General features: G+C 37.9%; 1 protein-coding gene across 1 annotated transcript in view; it reads right to left on the minus strand.

The window, feature by feature from the left end:
• Nucleotides 1-20,581, minus strand: part of cacna1ab (calcium channel, voltage-dependent, P/Q type, alpha 1A subunit, b) — a 140,318-nt gene that overhangs the window by 117,706 nt on the left and 2,031 nt on the right. The window contains exon 2 of the mRNA XM_084101344.1: nt 18,935-19,324. Coding sequence (XP_083957470.1) covers nt 18,935-19,320 — 386 coding nt within the window. The 5' untranslated portion in view covers nt 19,321-19,324. The remainder of the gene's footprint in view (nt 1-18,934; nt 19,325-20,581) is intronic.

Below are 20,581 nucleotides of genomic sequence, written 5' to 3' on the forward strand. Positions count from 1 at the left end.
AGAAAACGATTCTATACTCAATGATTCATAAACCTAAATAATTCATAGCAGCCATGCATACTAGCCCAGCTCTCATTATTAAACTTTGATCTGTTTAACTCTCTGCAGCATCTCCAAGTGTAAGTATGAGTGTGTGGATGTTTTCCTAATACAGCTTTGGGACTGGAAGACCATCTCTTTTGTCGTTTTTCTCTTTTATTAGTCTTCACTCTCCAACTCACTTTTCTGTCACTTCTTTTTTCTTTGTTTAATTCAAACTGCAAAATGTACACACACATACACATCATCACCAACCTGACAATGCATTACCCAGAATTATATCTATGCACTGATGCATGCTGGCCTGTCTTCAATTGGTTAATATTTTATTAGGCAATACATTAAGTTCCAAGGTGCTTCAGTACAAAGAAAGGTTCCGCTCTATATACTTCCAAATGATCAGAACTGATCTTTCTGACCTAGAAAATTTCAATATTTACTAAAACATTATTATAATCAAAAAGTTATATATGTTAATATTATTTAATGGACTTGAGCTAATAGACAATAGATAGTTGTATTTATATTAACTAACATTAATAAAGGTTACTAAATGTCTAACAAATGTATTTCTCATTGTTAGTTAATGCATTCATTTTAACTGATGAGTTCTTACTGTAAAGTGTTATGCACATACAGACATTTACACATATGTATTTTTAAAGAGTTATCTATGTTTATGTAAGTTTTTTGTACATTTTTGGCTGACCTTTCCCTTAATATTACATTTGATTCATTTAAATATTAGTATTAAATATGAATCGTATACTTAATTGTGGTTTGTCTTCTTGAATCTGTCACGTTGTGTGATGATTCTCTCGTATCAGAACAATCTCTTGTATCGAAACATAAGCTTAACTAAAACCTTGACCGTATTGTTTTTGCTGCCTTTCAGATGCTGATATTCCAAAAATAAATGGATATCTGACATTTATTTTCTTATATAAAATATCTTGTCTTTATCTGCATCTTTTTCATCCAGTTCTTAGGCCAATGAGGTTAAATGGATAGATTCTTCAGAGAGCGAGAGAAGGATAGCAGAAGAGGGAGAGTTTATGAGTGGGGGGGAATTAAGTGACAGAGAGAGGAATGGGAGAGGATGGGAGAAGAGCCACAGTAATTAGGAGATTGGTCTTTTTTGGCTGTTCTGTGTGTTTGCAGAGGGACTGAGTGTGTATTAATTAATGAACTGATTGATGAGGGGGATGGAGGGAGAGAGCGAGAGGTGGAGAGCGCGAATGGAGGGGTGAGACTGCACTGCTGGCCTCAGCTAATGGCCTAAGACTGTTGTGGAGTAAGCAGTCTACTGAGGAGGATCAGCACTTACACACACACACACACACACACTGAGTGTTTGCACACACTGTATGTGCACAGAAGCATCTACAATATAAAGACACATGCATTTAAGCTTAATTTGCATAGTCGAGAACCAGAGGGCGTCGGAGCGGCCCGCTCCCCGCTGAGATAATGGCCCTTCTGACCCTCCGACAACATCCAGGATGTTTGAAATGATCGTTGAGTCGCTGGGACAGGCTGAGCAGTGACCAATGGCCTTATTCTCTCACTGATGTACAGACGAGCTCATTGTCCTGATAGGATATGATCCAAAATCTCCTCTCCAAATGCAAAGCCACATATCAACATAACTGCATTTTTCTTATATTGAGGCAGGATAGTCTTGGTTAATTAAATGTAAATCGTATTCAGTAGCGACAGATCTTTTATTCTGTAATGTACACCCAAGTGTAATGGATTCAGGGCCATAACCACAATAGACATTGAGGGGGATAATTCAACCCCCCACCCCCACCCCCACCCCCAAATCTCAATATTTGATATTGTTAATGCTGCTCTGCTGCACACTATTATGCACCGCTCTGTTTGTTGTTAGGATGACAAAAAGTTTTAAAAGCTACATTTTTAGGCTTGTCTGCTTCAGCGGTCTAACAGTGCTCGAAAAGATGGCTAATCAAATCAGAGACAGGCCTCACAGTTCACAGAAGACGAGTGCGAATTCCAACGCAACGCTTCAGTTGTAACAGTGAAAGAGTGTGTGGTAAAATGTAAGTAGCTAAACATTTAATATTTGACAAGTGTTTTACGTTAAACAACTGACAGTAATATCCAGTGACTCAAACTCAACTTTCGCTGTTTTGAATTGAAATGCATATGCATTTGAATTGAGTTGAATATGCTATCATTTACATGATTCATGTAATCCATAACTCATTGTGCTGAGAAAAGAAAAATTTTGCTCTTTCAACATTAAACATATGACTAAGAGTGACTGTGTGCATATTTTAAAATAAAATATTATTTGCAAATAGTTTAAACGGATTAGAACTTATTTTACCATTTTTCTTTCTTTTTCTTTATTCCCTTAAATTCATTTGATTCCATTTAAGGGTTAGTTCACCCAAAAATGAAATTCTGTCATTAATTACTCACCCTCATATCGTTCCAAACCCGACTTTCGTTCATCTTCGGAACACAAATGAAGATCTTTTTAATGAAATCTGAGAGCTTTCTGTCCCTTTAGTCAATAATGCATTAACATACAATGGGCAATACATTTGTTACAGTATTTATTAATCTCTGTTAACATTAGTTAATAAAAATGCAACTGTTCATTGTTAGTTCATGTTAGCTTAATTAAATAATAAGAACAGGTACAACTTTTGATTTTAATAATGTATTAGTAAATGTTGAGATTAAGAAATAAATTAATTTTCATGTTAACAAATGTCCCCCATTGTAAATTGTTACCACAACTATTGTTTGCACGGAATTTGCACTGGATTTACATTGACCGCTACAATCCGTGACATGGAATTAGAAAACATGTTCAGAGGTTGTGAACATGAACGCTGAGTCATTCAACCTGTCACCCCTTTTTATTCTTAATCGGTCAAGATATGGCTGGTTAATCAGGCACTGCTAGCAGATGCCGCAACTACACCATCTGGACCAAAAAAAAAAATCTTTCCTTTAATAGTCATTCAAAATTAGCCATGTATTCTTGAAATATATATTTTTGCAAGCAAAATATCGTTAATATTTCATTATGGAGTAGTAGATGATCAGCACTTTTTAACAATGTAACATAACCAAGATGACGTACATGCTTACAATTCATGTGGTACAAAAGGACAGATGAAAAAGTAGACTAAAAGACAGAGAGAGGGAAAATGAAAAGAGCATATCACAGGCAGGAAATGATGTTAAAAGCAGGAGGTGTGATCAAAGGTGGACGGGAAGTTATGAGTAAGCAGGAGAGACGGTGAATGAGTCTGGCCAAGAGCGCTGCGACCACGTCAGCCAATCGATCCCTCTTTCCATTTCTCCGACCCTCCTCCCTCCCTCCATCCATCCATGCATCTAGCCAGTGTGCTGAGCGTTCGTTTTTTCCCTGCTACTGCAAAAGGCAAATCAGCCCTGATTCATCACTGAGGGCCTTTCAATTAAAGTGAAAACACTTGGCGAGAGAGAGGGGGAGGAGTCAAAAGAGTTAGAGAAAGATGGAAATGGAAAGGGAGGGGAAAAGAGAGAGAAGGAAGTATATTTCCGTGTGTGTGCATTGCGTCAGTGTCCTTCCGGCATAAATTAATCGGAGTGCTTTATCTAAAAAATAAAAAAATAAAAAATCCTTAAAAAAAGAATTCCTGGTTTTATTGTGCACAATCCACCAGTGCACATTATGTCAAGAAAAACAATTATTAAACTGAAATTGAATTAAAGTAGCAAACAGGACATACAATTGGAAAATTTATGTTAGGAGGTAAATTAAAATGATTCTAAATTCAGAAAAAGTCAACTTAATTTTGGATGGATGGATGGATGGATGGATGGATAGATGATAGATAGATAGATAGACAGATAGATAGATAGATAGATAGATAGATAGATAGATAGATAGATAGATAGATAGATAGATAGATAGATAGATAGATAGATAGATAGATAGATAGATAGAAAGAAAGAGAGAGCAAAGGATAAAATGAGTGTGACAGAGGGAGAGGATTAATAATAAGATACGACCTATTTTCAGTGTCCTTGTTCAGAGAAAGCAAGAACATGAAGCAAGGTGGGGACAAAATAACAGAGCACCCTCATTGTACTACAGGCTGCTGCAAATATGTAAGTATGTGACACAGATGGATGTGTTTAGCAAGACACTGTATTAAGTACAGTCTTGTGTTTGCATACCATTTTATTTCAGGGGGAGAGAGAGAAAAGGTGCGTGTGCCAGGGAGAGAGTGTGTTTGCGCTTATGAGCATGAGCTTGTCTCGTGCAGAAGACTACGAAACTCGACTGATGATGAAACGACTAGTTAAGTTTCTTTTACCACACACACATACATCAGATTTGATGCCTTTCATAATAAATTGCACTACTACTGACTCACCTATTCTATGTGTGTCCTGTCCCATTGAAGAAAGGAAATCATATGGGTTTGAAAGCTGGAGTAAATAATGAAAGATTTTTATTTTATTTTGGGGTTGAACCTTTCTATTAACATTTGCTTTGTATCTATCGCTTTGAAATCCTTTTTAGTTTTTGTGTGTTTGCATTTGCCATCCGCACTCTGCTGAATCTCATTTCCACTCATGCCGTTAGGACAGCGTAAATCACACTCTCTGAACGTTTCATTGAGAAAAGAGCCGAGCTCAAACTGGCAGCCAGCCAATCAGGGAGAGTGACCCTGAGAAGACATGTGAGCAATGGGACGCATGGCTACTCAGACAAGCTGGAGCACTTAACGGTGACGCTAGTTAGAACTGAACACTGGTGACATGGTGGCTGCTGGGAATACGGCACGTACTGTATATAAACACTGATGCATTTCATCAACCACAAACCTAAGAGCTGCAGTTTTTAATTCAGTTGATGAGATAATAGTCTAGAATTAAGGAAGAATGGAAAAGGCGAAAATGACCAAATGGTGCTTCTGAAAAATGACAGAAATAAACAACTGTGGTTTTCCACAAGAACCCTTAAAAATGTATGCACCGTCATGTTGTTCCAAAACTACTTTTATGGAAAACAAAGCGTTTTATTTTTTGCAAATAAAAATACATTTACATTTATTCATTTAGCAGACGCTTTTATCCAAAACGACTTACAAATGAGAACAATAGAAGCAGTTAAAACTAACAATAGGACAACAATATGCAAGTGTTCTAACCCTTCCCAGTTTAATCTAACGCAGTACATGTTTTTATTTTAATTTTATTTTTTATAAATAGATATAGAATAGAAGAGAAAGTGGTAGTATTAATGGATCAAGTGCTGCCGAAAAATATGTGTCTTCAGCCGTTTCTTGAAAATGGCTACGGACTCAGCAAAATGAAAGTCAATAGGGTCCAATGTTGGTCCCAACGTACTTCAAAATATACTCTTTTGTATTCTGCAGAAGAAAATTAACATTCTGTCATTGTTTGCTCATCCTGATGTCTTTTGAAACCTATATGATCTATAAAAGGAGTCATTTATAACAGAATGTACTTAATGTTTTCATACAATGAAAGTGAATGGTGACCACAGCTGCCATGCAAGGTTTTCCATAAATAACTTTAATTTGGGTTTTCCGTCCATAACTTTAAGTCAAAGTTAGTATAGTATATGGTTTAAGAGGACTTTGAATATAGTGCACATGTCTTAAAAACTACATTTATGATGCTTTTCTTTTGGTCTTTTTGGAGCTTGACAGCGCATAGTCACCATCCACTTTCATTCACTGGAAAACAGCAGCTCAGATATCATGCTAAACGTCTCCTTTTGTGTGAAGGAAATAAGTTATACAGGTTTAAAATGACATGAGGGAGAGCAGCTTATTCACAGCATGAGCGGCATAAAATGTTAGTGAAGTCCTTTCTAATGGTGGATCAGGTTTTCGCAGCCTTTTACTGCTTTCACTGCAACTGTGATCAGAGAGAATTCAGGCACAGCACATGGCAATCATACTGATTAAATCCATTCAATCAAACTGATAGACAGAGCTTGTCAAAATGAGTTGTAACACTACTGCTGTAATGATCATCACAATGGTATGTGTCGAGGCTTAGAGCAAGAGAGTGGGCGAGAGACGAAGAGGAGCGAGTGCTTGAGTGAATCAAGATGGGAGATCCCCTCAGCTGTGGGTGATTACAGGGTGACAAAACAGTAGGTGGGGCTGCAGAAATCTAACAGCACTGTCTGCAGTGCCACCGTGTGTCTGATATTGGACGAGCAGGCTAAAAATGTAACCAGGTTTCACAGCTCCCCCTACTGTACAGCTCATGGGAGGAAAGTTTGTGGATTTCAACCATTTACTCAGGAAATGTCTAGCTTAAAGGAGAAATCCAGTGAAAAATGAACCTGGGGTTAATTAACACATGGTTACCGAGTCGATCGTTCCCTGCGATGCGTTTTCATGAAAATCGAATGTAAAGAGTTTTATCTTTAAAAACAGATTAGCTCATAACACTAGTATATGGGGCACAGAGTAAGTAAAAGTAAATCGCTAGTTAATACCACTAACAAGGCTCAAAATAGCCTCACACTAACACGGTAACATAATGAGGGTCCCTACATGCAAACCGAAGCATTGAGAACTTTGTAAGTTTACAGACAGTTTAATAAGAAGATACTTTATAAAGACAGAACATTACGCGTTTACATGCAGGAGCCATCTTGGAAAACAGTCTCGACTAATCGAGCCACGAACGGTGTGCTAAGTGAGCTTGTTGATAGGAATTACGTTTGTGAAATCTAACGTAGCACGGCGTTCGTGGCTCGATTAGTCGAGACTGTTTTCCAAGATGGCTCCTGCATCTTCTTATTAAACTGTCTGTACACTTACAAAGTTCTCAATGCTTCGGTTTGCATGTAGGGACCCTCATTATGTTACCGTGTTAGTGTGAGGCTATTTTGAGCCTTGTTAGTGGTATTAACTAGCGATTTACTTTTACTTACTCTGTGCCCCATATACTAGTGTTATGAGCTAATCTGTTTTTAAAGATAAAACTCTTTACATTCGATTTTCATGAAAACGCATCGCAGGGAACGATCGACTCGGTAACCATGTGTTAATTAACCCCAGGTTCATTTTTCACTGGATTTGTCCTTTAATGCTTTGAGGTTGGCCTCAAACATTGTTTCATCTCGTCAACAGCCATTAACAATGCCAATTTAATTTATAACTTAATCAAGGCAAATACAATGAGGGTAAAAGTACAGTAAGGCTGATGTTAAATTCACAACATCCATGCTGTACATTTTAACAGCAAATGAAAAAGCAAAAAGCATTGTGTGTGTTGATAATTACGTTAGTCACTAAATTCACGTTAAACACAAATCTTCTAGTCACTAATTAAGTTAAACACAAATCTTCTACACATTTTTATATATCATCTACAGACACAAGATAATAATGGAATAATATAATATAAATGTAAAATTATATACAACCGTTCAAAATTTTGGGGTCGATTAAAATAAACAAAAACAGTAATATTGTGAAATATCATTACAATATAAAATAACTGTTTTTCTATTTTAATATATTTCTAAAATGTAATTTATTCCTGTGATGGCAAAGCTGTATTTTCAGAAATATCAAAATAGTATTTATTTTAAATAGACTTTTTTTTTTTTTTTTTGGAACAATGTCAATGTTTCACTGTAAATTTTATTTTTTAAAAAATATAGTATATACATAATTTTTCTCTAATAAAATCTTTGTCTGGTTACTTTTTTTAATGTCCATCTAATTTTACTTTTAAGATGGCAAAATGCCTCAGGTGAACATGAAAAATAACCACAAAAAAACAATGATTGTATATATATATATATATATACATACAGTGAGGAAAATAAGTATTTGAACACCCTGCTATTTTGCAAGTTCTCCCACTTAGAAATCATGGAGGGGTCTGAAATTGTCATCGTAGGTGCATGTCCACTGTGAGAGACATAATCTAAAAAAAAAAATCCAGAAATCACAATGTATGATTTTTTAACTATTTATTTGTATGATACAGCTGCAAATAAGTATTTGAACACCTGAGAAAATCAATGTTAATATTTGGTACAGTGGCCTTTGTTTGCAATTACAGAGGTCAAACGTTTCCTGTAGTTTTTCACCAGGTTTGCACACACTGCAGGAGGGATTTTGGCCCACTCCTCCACACAGATCTTCTCTAGATCAGTCAGGTTTCTGGGCTGTCGCTGAGAAACACGGAGTTTGAGCTCCCTCCAAAGATTCTCTATTGGGTTTAGGTCTGGAGACTGGCTAGGCCACGCCAGAACCTTGATATGCTTCTTACAGAGCCACTCCTTGGTTATCCTGGCTGTGTGCTTCGGGTCATTGTCATGTTGGAAGACCCAGCCTCGACCCATCTTCAATGCTCTAACTGAGGGAAGGAGGTTGTTCCCCAAAATCTCGCAATACATGGCCCCGGTCATCCTCTCCTTAATACAGTGCAGTCGCCCTTTCCCATGTGCAGAAAAACACCCCCAAAGCATGATGCTACCACCCCCATGCTTCACAGTAGGGATGGTGTTCTTGGGATGGTACTCATCATTCTTCTTCCTCCAAACACGTTTAGTGGAATTATGACCAAAAAGTTCTATTTTGGTCTCATCTGACCACATGACTTTCTCCCATGACTCCTCTGGATCATCCAAATGGTCATTGGCAAACTTAAGATGGGCCTTGACATGTGCTGGTTTAAGCAGGGGAACCTTCCGTGCCATACATGATTTCAAACCATGACGTCTTAGTGTATTACCAACAGTAACCTTGGAAACGGTGGTCCCAGCTCTTTTCAGGTCATTGACCAGCTCCTCCCGTGTAGTTCTGGGCTGATTTCTCACCTTTCTTAGGATCATTGAGACCCCACGAGGTGAGATCTTGCATGGAGCCCCAGTCCGAGGGAGATTGACAGTCATGTTTAGCTTCTTCCATTTTCTAATGATTGCTCCAACAGTGGACCTTTTTTCACCAAGCTGCTTGGCAATTTCCCCGTAGCCCTTTCCAGCCTTGTGGAGGTGTACAATTTTGTCTCTAGTGTCTTTGGACTGCTCTTTGGTCTTGGCCATGTTAGTAGTTGGATTCTTACTGATTGTATGGGGTGGACAGGTGTCTTTATGCAGCTAACGACCTCAAACAGGTGCATCTAATTTAGGATAATAAATGGAGTGGAGGTGGACATTTTAAAGGCAGACTAACAGGTCTTTGAGGGTCAGAATTCCAGCTGATAGACAGGTGTTCAAATACTTATTTGCAGCTGTATCATACAAATAAATAGTTAAAAAATCATATATTGTGATTTCTGGATTTTTTTTTTAGATTATGTCTCTCACAGTGGACATGCACCTACGATGACAATTTCAGACCCCTCCATGATTTCCAAGTGGGAGAACTTGCAAAATAGCAGGGTGTTCAAATACTTATTTTCCTCACTGTATATACAAACAAACATGTCTGGTTTGCTATCTTTGTGGGAACTCTCATAAATGTAATGGTTTTATACTGTATAAATTGTATATTCTATCCCCTTTCACTAACCTTACCCCTAAACTTACCCATCACAGAAAACTTTCTGCATTTTTACATTTTCACAAAAAGCTTGTTTCCTCATGGGACCTCATTTAGGTCCCCACGGTGACACAAGTCCCCATGAGTCTGTGCATTCAGGTTGAAATCCACACACACACACACACACACACACACACACACACACACACACACACACACACACACACACCCTCTTAGAAGCCAAGTGAACGGGACTTCATCTTTCACAGTGCAGTTGAATATTTTGCCCAGGAGAGGGCAGTAACTCTAACATTGCAGAAAGGCATAACAGCTTGTTCCTGAAGCTGTATGTGATGTAAATATATCTAATAAATATATCCAATAAATATCTTTGAATTACTTATGGTTTTGAAGTTAAAGCATAAAATCAAATTAAAGCATATGTGTGTCTTGTGAAATCTGCAAGGATCTAGACAAATCGTGACAACAAAATATGAACGAAGGGCAATGGAAAGCAATAGATCAATCTCTGAATATGAGAGGGAAGTAAAGCACTGTAATAAAGAATTTTTTATGGCATAATATCCATTGAGAAGATTGCTGTGAGCGTGTTAGTCTCCCAGCACTTCTTTTCTTGAATAAAAAGCTCTCTTTGTCTGACTTGCTTAATGAGAGTGCACTTTTTTAGTAAGAACTGTACAATAGCCAGATTTTTTTACTTTAACATCCTATACTACTCATACTGTAGTATTATTTGCTAACATAAATATATGACAACGGCTATCTGCAGTTTATTTGACACCTGAAAATAAGCAATACAGTTCAGAGTGATGTGGAAGCATTTGAAATAAAAGGTACACTGGGTATTTGTTTCATGTGAAGATAAACATCTACATGCACTGTAAATAACACTCCCATTTACCTTCAGCAGCCTGATTCACAGACACCATTAAACATACCCATGTGTGTATTGTGTCATATTTGTTATTAGTCAGGGAAAAAAGGAAGTGTGAATGGGTGTGAACAAGGGTCAGACAGTCCAGCCCCCCAGAGCAGATTTGAGCTGACCCTGCTGTGACCTTTGGGCCAGCAGCAGATGGAAAGAGCTCACTGGCTGCATTAGCATCTAAATGGCTCAGAGAAACGACAGAGGACAGAGAGATAAAGTAAAGTGAGTTCTGCCCTACATTCATGAATAACAAGAGATACACAGAAAGACACACAAACATAGGTAGAATTTGATCTGTTTTCACAACTGAGTCCACTTTCATGAACTAGGCTACAGAAGATGAACTACACAAGAATATATTTTAAAGAATGTTTCTGAACTGGTTTGTACGCAGCCCCTAAAATAACATGGTGATGGGAAAAAAATATGATATGGGAGAAAAAAATATACTTAGATGTTTTCGCGTTCGATCGCAAAAGTTTGGAGTTCCCTGAGAAACTGTGCATTTCCTCGCAAAACATTCGATTTGTATGAAGGAAGACGTGTGACTATTTTTGTGAACTTTATAACAGTTTTTTATATTGTTATTCTTTACTCCCTACCAGATTATGACTCTCCTGTTTCTGCCTACCACACCGGAAAAGGATTTAATACATTTCTTTAAGCATAAAAAATTCTCTCTCACAAGCACACACACAACAAGCTCACCTCTGAGATCTCATACAGGAAGACAGTATGGCACAAATGCATAATTGAGATGCAGGAGGTGCAGTCTCAGGCTGGGAGAACACTGTGGTTTGACAGGATCCCAGGCTCAATAAATTGTGCCTAAAAACCAGACAGTGAGCTGGTTTACGACACAGATGCCTAAACTGAAGTAATGCATTTGTGCACTATTTGGATCCAGCCAAGTAATTATGTACAGTAATGAATTTAATGCAGAGACATAGTTGCATGAAAACTGCTGAGGTGTATTTTTAGAGTTCAATAACAACAAGAAACCCGTAAGGAATTACGATTTCGCAACCACACCAGAAAGCGATCAATATACACGCACGCACACAGACATTGGAGAAACTGGGTCCTAAGGGACGCCTCTGTCTGGAACAGGTCTGCCACGCTTGGCAATAAGCTAGATTGATGCAAGATAAAAAGAAGATAAGAGAAGAAAGTTGTAAAGGGGGACCAAAGGAAAAAGAAAGAAGGGATGAAGGGCAAGATGAAGGTGTAGTTAGACTGCAAGAGAAGGGAAATTGGAAATAACCTGAGAAAAACAAACAATAGCTCAGTGTTTAAGAGGACACTCATTCTGTTCTCATTGGTCTTAATGTTCAATCTGTCTCCCGTTTCACTCCTCCTCTTGATTACTTCATATTTCATTCTTTTACTTTCCATTTCATAATTTCCTTAGGTGATGTTCATCTATTGATCCATCCATCCTCTCACATGGACTAAATATAGGCTGCAATGTTTCATTGTTCTTTCTCATACTGTTTATCAAGGTGGAAACTTTTCATTGTTTTTATATGAAGATAATGATATTTTCTATACTCTTTGCCTAACTCTTCCAGAAACCATGTACTTCCTTTTCCTTGTACATGCCATTTGTTCTGGCCTTACTAGACGGTTTTAAAACTACTGCATTTAATTGTTTAAAAATAAAAAATAAATTACATAATATCTGATTGCTATCATAAAACGAGCCTTAAATCTTGCTCTGCATATCATCTTTTCTGTCAACTGTGCATGAAAATCAACTTTCAATCTATTTTTTCCCCACAACTATGATTCATGCACAGGTTTATGCTGCCTCTGCGAATTAAAAAGCTTTTTTTTTTTTATATAGTTTTGTGATATAGATAATATAAGGCTCTTCAAATGCGACTTCACTAAAAAACTATTTTTGCCCAGCCAAGCACAAAAGTGTTTTTTCATGAATAAAGCACAAAAAAACTTGAAAACTTGTTTCATCTCCTATGTTTCATCTTATGGCCGGTATCCAGCTGTGAATCTCATGTTCTCTTTGTACAATAACTTCTCCTATCATTTAATTTAATTTAAACTGATTTAGCTCAGCTTTTAAAAAGTTTTAGCAACTGATTTAGCTCAAATCTACAAGTGCTATGCAAAAGCAAAAAAAATCCTAATTTTAAGGGAACTGCATCTACGTATGCATGCATCCACTAAAAATCACATTGATTGGTTACATAAAAAAAAAATCTGTTTGCAAATGCCACTTGGTTTGATATTTTGTCATCTAATGCAATGACAAACATTTTAACGGGTCTCACCACATTAACATGTCGCACAAGAAAAACAACCAATCAAAAGGATGGGGTCAGTACAATTATTCATTGTCATTTTTTTTTTAAAGAAATGAATAATTCTATTCACCAAGGATGCAATTCAAAAGTGAGAGTAAAGACATTGATTATTTGACAAATAGTTTCTTTGAACTTTCTATTCATCAAAGAATTCTGAAAACAATTCCTCAAAAATATTAAGAACAAACTAATTTCATGTTTCTTGAGCAACAAATCAGCATATTAGAATGATTTCTGAAGGATCATGTGACACTGAAGACTGGAGTAATGATGCTGAAGATTCAGCTTTGTAAGCACAGGAATAAATTACATTTTAAAGTATATAAACATAGAAAACAGTTATTTTAAATTGAAATACTGTTTCATAATATTACTGTTTCTTTACTGTCTATTTAATCAACTTTTTGCAGCCTTGGTGAGCATATGAGGCTTCTTTTTTATATTACTAACCCCAAACTTTTGAGCCTTAATGTATTAAAGTAAATGTGCAACTCAGTAAATAGTGCAGATATCGTTATTGTACAGTTAATAATTGTGCCACAAAAAAAAAAAAAAAATTGCAAAAATGTTTTCATATAGGCTAAGGAAAAGAATGATCATAAAATCCATAGCATTTTGCCAAGGTCCACTCGATTGGAATTTTATTCCCTCGCCACTGGTATAAATCAACATGGAAACTATTTGCAGAGGCTAATCAGGAAGTCTCTACATTTGCATCTGTTGGCATCCTCTCAGTCTTTGGGAAAAGGACTGCAGCTGCCAAGATCATTCTAGATGACATTTAATCATCAAGCACCCTCACAACTGTAATATCATATTCCACAAATCATCCCAGTTTCTCTGTCTTAAATCAATGCTTTAATTCATTGCGGCCTTGGAAATGCTAAAAAGCCAATTTTATGGTTGCTAAAAATAGCACAGCCACCCTATTTATGTGGCTTAGGTCTGTCTTGCCAACAGAAACTGTGGAAGCGTCCGCACAAAAGCTGCCCTCTTGTCACACTGCCGGCTGATCTGTCCATACTTGCTGCCAAGTGTCTCTGTATAAGACTCTCTATGTGTGTGTGTGTGTGTACAGTCTATATGTAAAATACTCAAAAGCCTGAGGCTCATGTGTTTTGATTTTCAGCCTTTCATTCTAAACCTAGACCACTGAAATATGAAGTGAAGCAATCAACAGCACAGATAAGGGGGAGGTATGTGGGACACAGATGAAGGTATGGAGAAGAGATGCAATACACAGCTAAGCAACAGCTAAGTGTTTTTTTATTCTATTTAAGAGGATGTTTTAATATAGCACTGCTCTAATTGAGAGCGTGTGAGAGACATACCCCGTGTTTATGGAAAACACTGAGCACAACGCAGTGGCTAAAGAGAAAGACTGGGAAAGAGAGAAAGAAACAGAGTCTAATGCAGGTTTTTACCTTGAGAGAATATGAGGAAAAGGCTTCTAATTTCAGGTCTCAACAGTAAGAATAACCTACTGTCCCAGGGACAATGTGAGAGTGTTTCAGGGCAGTTCATGAAACTATCCTAGTATATGGTATCTTACTTTTTATATATATTTTTATATAATTAATAAAATTAGTATTTTTATACCACTAAAATTGTTTCCAGGCTGACATAATGTTCTCCAGCATAATTTGGAAATGATCCAAAGAGCTTGTGATTCAATGGACACAAGAACATCAAACATCTGACCATCTCCACAAAAGAGTTCACATGGTCAATATCACAAATAGACTTGAATATGAAGATTTTCAATGTCTGCACAATATGTGTTGCATAGCTGGAATGAGTTTAGTGGTGTATCTTATACATGTGAGTGTTTGTTTGTGCATTTCTCTACCACTCTGCTGTGTGACAGACTCCCTGGGCCCATATTTAATTACAGCCAGAGACAAGAAAAGGAAAGTGAGAGAGAAGAGAGTGAGGGGAAATGAGTGAAATGAGGTGAGATTGCATTTTCTGTCAGTAACCTGTTATCTCCCGTCTCCCCGCTGCTACGACTGCCAGAATGAGTGGGTGAGCAATGAGAGTGGAAGCCTCCACACCCCTAAAGCATAACAGAAATCGTGACTGGATTTCACTGCCACTCTGTGTTCATTTTTAAGCAGTCCCTCCGTGACGCAAAACAGAAACAAAGTCATACTCTTCTAAACACCAGAGACCTACAGCCGATGACACAAGTTTTTGTGCTAACAACGTCAAGGTAGAAAAGAACATGTTCTTTCTAACATGAACTATATTTAGGTAAAATGATTTCCCCCTATTCCCAGAAACAACTATAAATATGTAATTTATAGCAATTCATTCTGACCATGAGTTGGAAATATATATACAGTGGGGAGAACAAGTATTTGATAAACTGCTGATTTTGCAGGTTTTCCCACTTACAAACCATGTTGAAGTCTGTAATGTTTATCATAGGTACTCTTCAACTGTGAGTGACGGAATCTAAAACAAAAATCCAGAAAATCACATTGTATGATTTTTAAATAATTAATTTGCATTTTATTGCATGACATGAGCATTTGATTACCTACCAACCAGTAAGAATTACGGCTCTCACAGACCTGTTAGTTTTTCTTTAAGAAGCCCTTCTGTTCTCCACTCATTACCTGTATTAACTGCACCTTTTTGAACTCGTTACCTTTATAAAAGACACCTGTCCACACACTCAATCGAACAGACTCCAACCTCTCCACAATGGCCAAGACCAGTGAGCTGTGTAAGGACATCAGGGATAAAATTGTAGACCTGCACAAGGCTGGGATGGGCTACTGGACAATAGGCAAGCAGCTTGGTGAGAAGGCAACAACTGTTGGTGCAATTATTAGAAAATGGAAGAAGCTCAAGATGACGGTCAATCTCCCTCGGTCTGGGGCACCATGCAAGATCTCACCTCGTGGGGCATCAATGATCATGAGGAAGGTGAGGGATCAGCCCAGAACTACACGGCATGTCCTGGTCAATGACCTGAAGAGAGCTGGGACCACAGTCTCAAAGAAAACCATTAGTAACACACTACGCCGTCATGGATTAAAATCCTGCAGCGCACGCAAGGTCCCCCTGCTCAAGCCAGCGCATGTCCAGGAACGTCTGAAGTTTGCCAATGACCATCTGGATGATCCAGAGGAGGAATGGGAGAAGGTCATGTGGTCTGATGAGACAAAAATAGAGCTTTTTGGTCTAAACTCCACTCGCTGTGTTTGGAGGAAGAAGAAGGATAAGTACAACCCCAAGAACACCATCCCAACCGTGAAGCATGGAGGTGGAAACATCACTCTTTGGGGATGCTTTTCTGCAAAGGGGACAGGACGACTGCACTGTATTGAGGGGAGGATGGATGAGGCCATGTATCGCAAGATCTTGGCCAACAACCTCCTTCCCTCAGTAAGAGCATTGAAGATGGGTCGTGGCTGGGTCTTCCAGCATGGCAACGACCTGAAACACACAGCCAGGGCAACTAAGGAGTGGCTCCATAAGAAGCATCTCAAGGTCCTGGAGTGGCCTAGCCAGTCTCCAGACCTGAACCCAATAGAAAATCTTTGGAGGGAGCTGAAAGTCTGTATTGCCCAGCGACTGCCCCGAAACCTGAAGGATCTGGAGAAGGTCTGTATGGAGGAGTGGGCCAAAATCCCTGCTGCAGTGTGTGCAAACCTGGTCAAGAACTACAGAAAACGTATGATCTCTGTAATTGCAAACAAAGGTTTCTGTACCAAATATTAAGTTCTTTTTTTCTGATGTATCAAATACTTATATCATGCAATAAAATGCAAATTAATTACTTATAAAATCATACAATGTGATTTTCTGGATTTTTGTTTTAGATTCTGTCACTCACAGTTGAAGAGTACCTATGATAAAAAATTACAGACTTTTACATGCTTTGTAAGTGGGAAAACCTGAAAATCGGCAGTGTATCAAATACTTGTTCTCCCCACTGTATATATAAAAAAAAAAACATAAAATGGGCTATGACCACCTGATTGTTAGTCCGATTGACTTGAAAATTGGTATGCAGTGTCTTGGTCCAAGGTGCCATGTATGTCTATGAGGACATTGGCGTATTCTCGAAAAACATGGCCGTCATCGGCCAATGAATTTTGAGCACCTATTAGACAAGGTTAACGGAAGCCGATCGGAACGAAACTCGATGGGCATGTTCGACTCCTGGCCCTAGTGGTCTGTAAGAATATTGAAAGAAATCGTCCACTAGTTGGCGCTAACGAGTTTTACGGCTCTGTAATCATGTAGATCTCCTCCTCATTTTAAACACACATATATATATTGTTACGTGTGGGTATTATAATATTGAACTGTTAGTGTGTGTGATTATTTATTTTGAGTTCGTAGGTGGAGTTTTGAGAAGGGATTTTCCCTGCACCGCGGAAGTGAAGTGACGTCATGGGAGTTCCTGCTATTTAAGCCGGGACGGTGTTGCTGGCGCTCTCTCTCTCTCCGCCTCTCTCGCCTGATTGCCAGCTGGGGGTTTCTCGCCGTGCGGCGAGCTCACTCTCGCTTCGCCTCGCCATGCTGGAGCGATCCTTATGATTGTGTTTTTGACTGTGTTGCATAGCTGGATAGACTGTGTTCTACTTTATTCTTTAAAACCAGGTAGTGGGGTTATTTTCTCAGTACACTTTTTGTTATTTATATAGTACAGCGAAGGTAAGCAGTTGCCCGGAAGATTCACCCATTATAGTTATTTTCGGGAGCTAGGTAAGATCTCTCCTGGAACAATAGGTGTAGCTAAGGGTTCCTGTTTTCTTGTAGCTGCCCTACCTGTGTTATTGATTTATGATTATTGTTTGTTTATCTCTTGAGGTGCCTCTCATTAAAACTTATGGCGTGGTTGACGTCAGAAATGTTACCCAATCGTCTGTGATTTTTGATATGTTCGGTCCTTGTCTTTTGTGTGTTTTAAAAAGAGCCAAATTAGATTAAGGGCCGTAACATATTTGGGGGCTCGTCCGAGATTGAATTTTGTGTGGCTTTGTTTGATCTTTTTGATCTGCTCACACTTTGTTTGTTACTTGAGAAATTTTGAGTAACTTTGTTTAATCACAGTCGATTGGTGTGAATTTTCTCGTGTAGTGCTCGTTAATTTTTTTTTTTTTCTCTTATAATAACCAGACGTTCAATTTTTTATCATGTTTGAATTAGCGAACTTTGTTGCAAAACAAAATATATGTGGCACTATTAGCACCAAACAGAATAGCAAAAATTATATATATATGTGATTTTTGCTATTCTGTTTGGCGCTACAGTGACACAGAAATACATCATATTGACGGGCTGTCGGGCACCAATTATGAGACTGACAAGTTTATGAGAAGCATGTTTCCACTAATCACAACAAAAGAATGTAAACAGGCTTTCACTTCACTACTACAAAAACATCTTTGCCAAACATACCTTCACCACAGCTGTTTTGCCTTATTTAATGTTTCCATCTTGGTCTGAGTTTGTTCTCTTTCCACTGCAGATTTCTGTTTCCCCTAGAGCTCAAGGTTTCCACATTCACTAACTGCTGTCAGGCACAACCACACACAGGGTCCAAATGAAGTAGGGACCGTCACTATGTCCATCAATGTGTCCATCACTGTGGCTCTAACATAAACATCCTCTCCACACACACACACACCTTCATGACCTGCCCTTTATTCTCAGAGATATGATAGGAGATGAATTTCTTGAGTGACAGTCTGAGAAGACATGCTCCCTGAAAGCTTTAGAGGAGGCATGAAAACAAACTAGGTCTAACCAAAACGTTCCAACTCTGGTTTATAAAATAATAATAATAATAAAGATGAATGGTGTGTGGGTGTATTTCGCCATCGAAATGTGGACCATTGTTGACATTTCATATGAAACAAGGTTATACGGTTGCTAATTTCAATTCATAGGACTAGCATTGACATTAAACTACTTGTGCAAAATTACAGTAAACTTAAATGTCATCAGATGACTAAACATGCCAAAACACAAGATTGGTGCTTTTTGATGGACTTTTTTCTAGTACACTTTAAACTAACAAAGTCGTCAAACCCAAGACATTTAAAAAAAAATGTAACATATTATTTAATACTCACTCCCATTGTTTTCGTCGGGCTTGTGGAGTGCTCTGCAATTTATGGGACTGGTGGGCTTTGATGACATCACGGTGGTCCACTAGGCCCCCTCTCCTTCTGACAGGAGGAACCAGAGAATCACTGGGCATCAAAGAGTAAAGTGTCCCATCCATCACCACGGTTTCCCCTCCATTCGTTTTGCTATAGTCAAAGGAGTCAACTTGGCATGCTTCATCACTCATGTCATACACAGTATGATAGTAGGTGGGGTTGGCACAAACACTGCTCCCGCTGGTAGGAGGATGACAGCGCAGTTTGTGGCCCTGTGGCTGCACTCTCCCACCCTTCCGCAAGGACGGCGCTCTCTCCATGATGACTGAGCTGTCTGCATACATGGGAGACAGCATGGCTCTATGGGGAAAAAAGTAGAGAGGTGAAGGTGGCTGCATCCGAAATCGCATACTTCCCTACTATATAGTAGGGGGAAAATAGTATGTGACAAAAGTATGTCTGAATTCACACTACTCATAAAAGAGTAGGCAAAAGTACACGGATGACCTGCTACTTCCGGCAAAATTCTGAAGTGTGCATACGATGGACACTTTACTATCCCATGAGGTCACGGGAGAGGATTTATGAATGGCAGTGAAGCAACGTAACTGATGCTGGTCACATGATAATAACAACATGGCGAATGTAGAACATCCAGATTACATTCATACTACACACACTCATACTATATAGAACATACTTTTTTAGCGGTCATAAAGTAATTATTTATTCAAAATAAGTACCTACTCAAGAGAGTATGCAGTTTCGGACGTAGGCTGTATCGGCAGAAATGATTTTGGTGTGATTTTGTTTTTTTGTCGTTGTTTTGAAGAATATGGATATTTAAGTGAAGATTAACTTAAGAAAAAGATCTTTTATCTTTTATGATGAGTATAATGTTGAATTTAAAATTAGGTTTTCTATCATTTTACTGATTATATCAGTAAAATCAGTAAAATTATTTATCCATAAACGTAAATGAGCATAAAATCTATCCTTCCATTGATTTATAATGCATACTATGCTATTTATTTATGTAGCTGTTGATATACCCTGTTTGTATAATAATACAAATTATTATTATTATCATTATTATTATAGCATTGGTATTGCTATTATTAAAATTAATAGCATTTTTCTATTTTTATTATTGGAAAATACGTAGCCTATGTTGCGATGTTGTTCATAATGCTTCAAATAAATAAATTTTTAATTTAAAAATTTGTATTTTATACATTTACTAATTATATCGGGAGAACTACTTACTCATAAATGTAAATGAATCAATCATTTGATTGAGTTCTTATTGCACTTTATAATTTTTTTGTTGAAAAATGTTTTGATGGTGTTCATGATGCTGTAAATAATAGTAATAATACTGACAGCAACCAAAAAAAGAAGAAGGACAGTGAAGGGGAAAATAGGTGACATGTTATCAAAAGGGAAAGGGAAGCAAAGGGAAGAAAAAAGCACCAAGGGAGGTTAATTAAAAAAAGGCTGCACAGATGTTTAGAAAAAATTGGACTAGACCAACGTCAGGTGAAAATAAATGATGCACTCCAGTACTACAATATGCTGACGGTGCTTGAGGAATTTGTCCACTGTGACACGGGAGGT

The sequence above is a fragment of the Abramis brama genome (genome assembly GCF_963993115.1).
Source record: "Abramis brama genome assembly, chromosome: 23".
NCBI classification, from domain to species: domain Eukaryota; kingdom Metazoa; phylum Chordata; class Actinopteri; order Cypriniformes; family Leuciscidae; genus Abramis; species Abramis brama.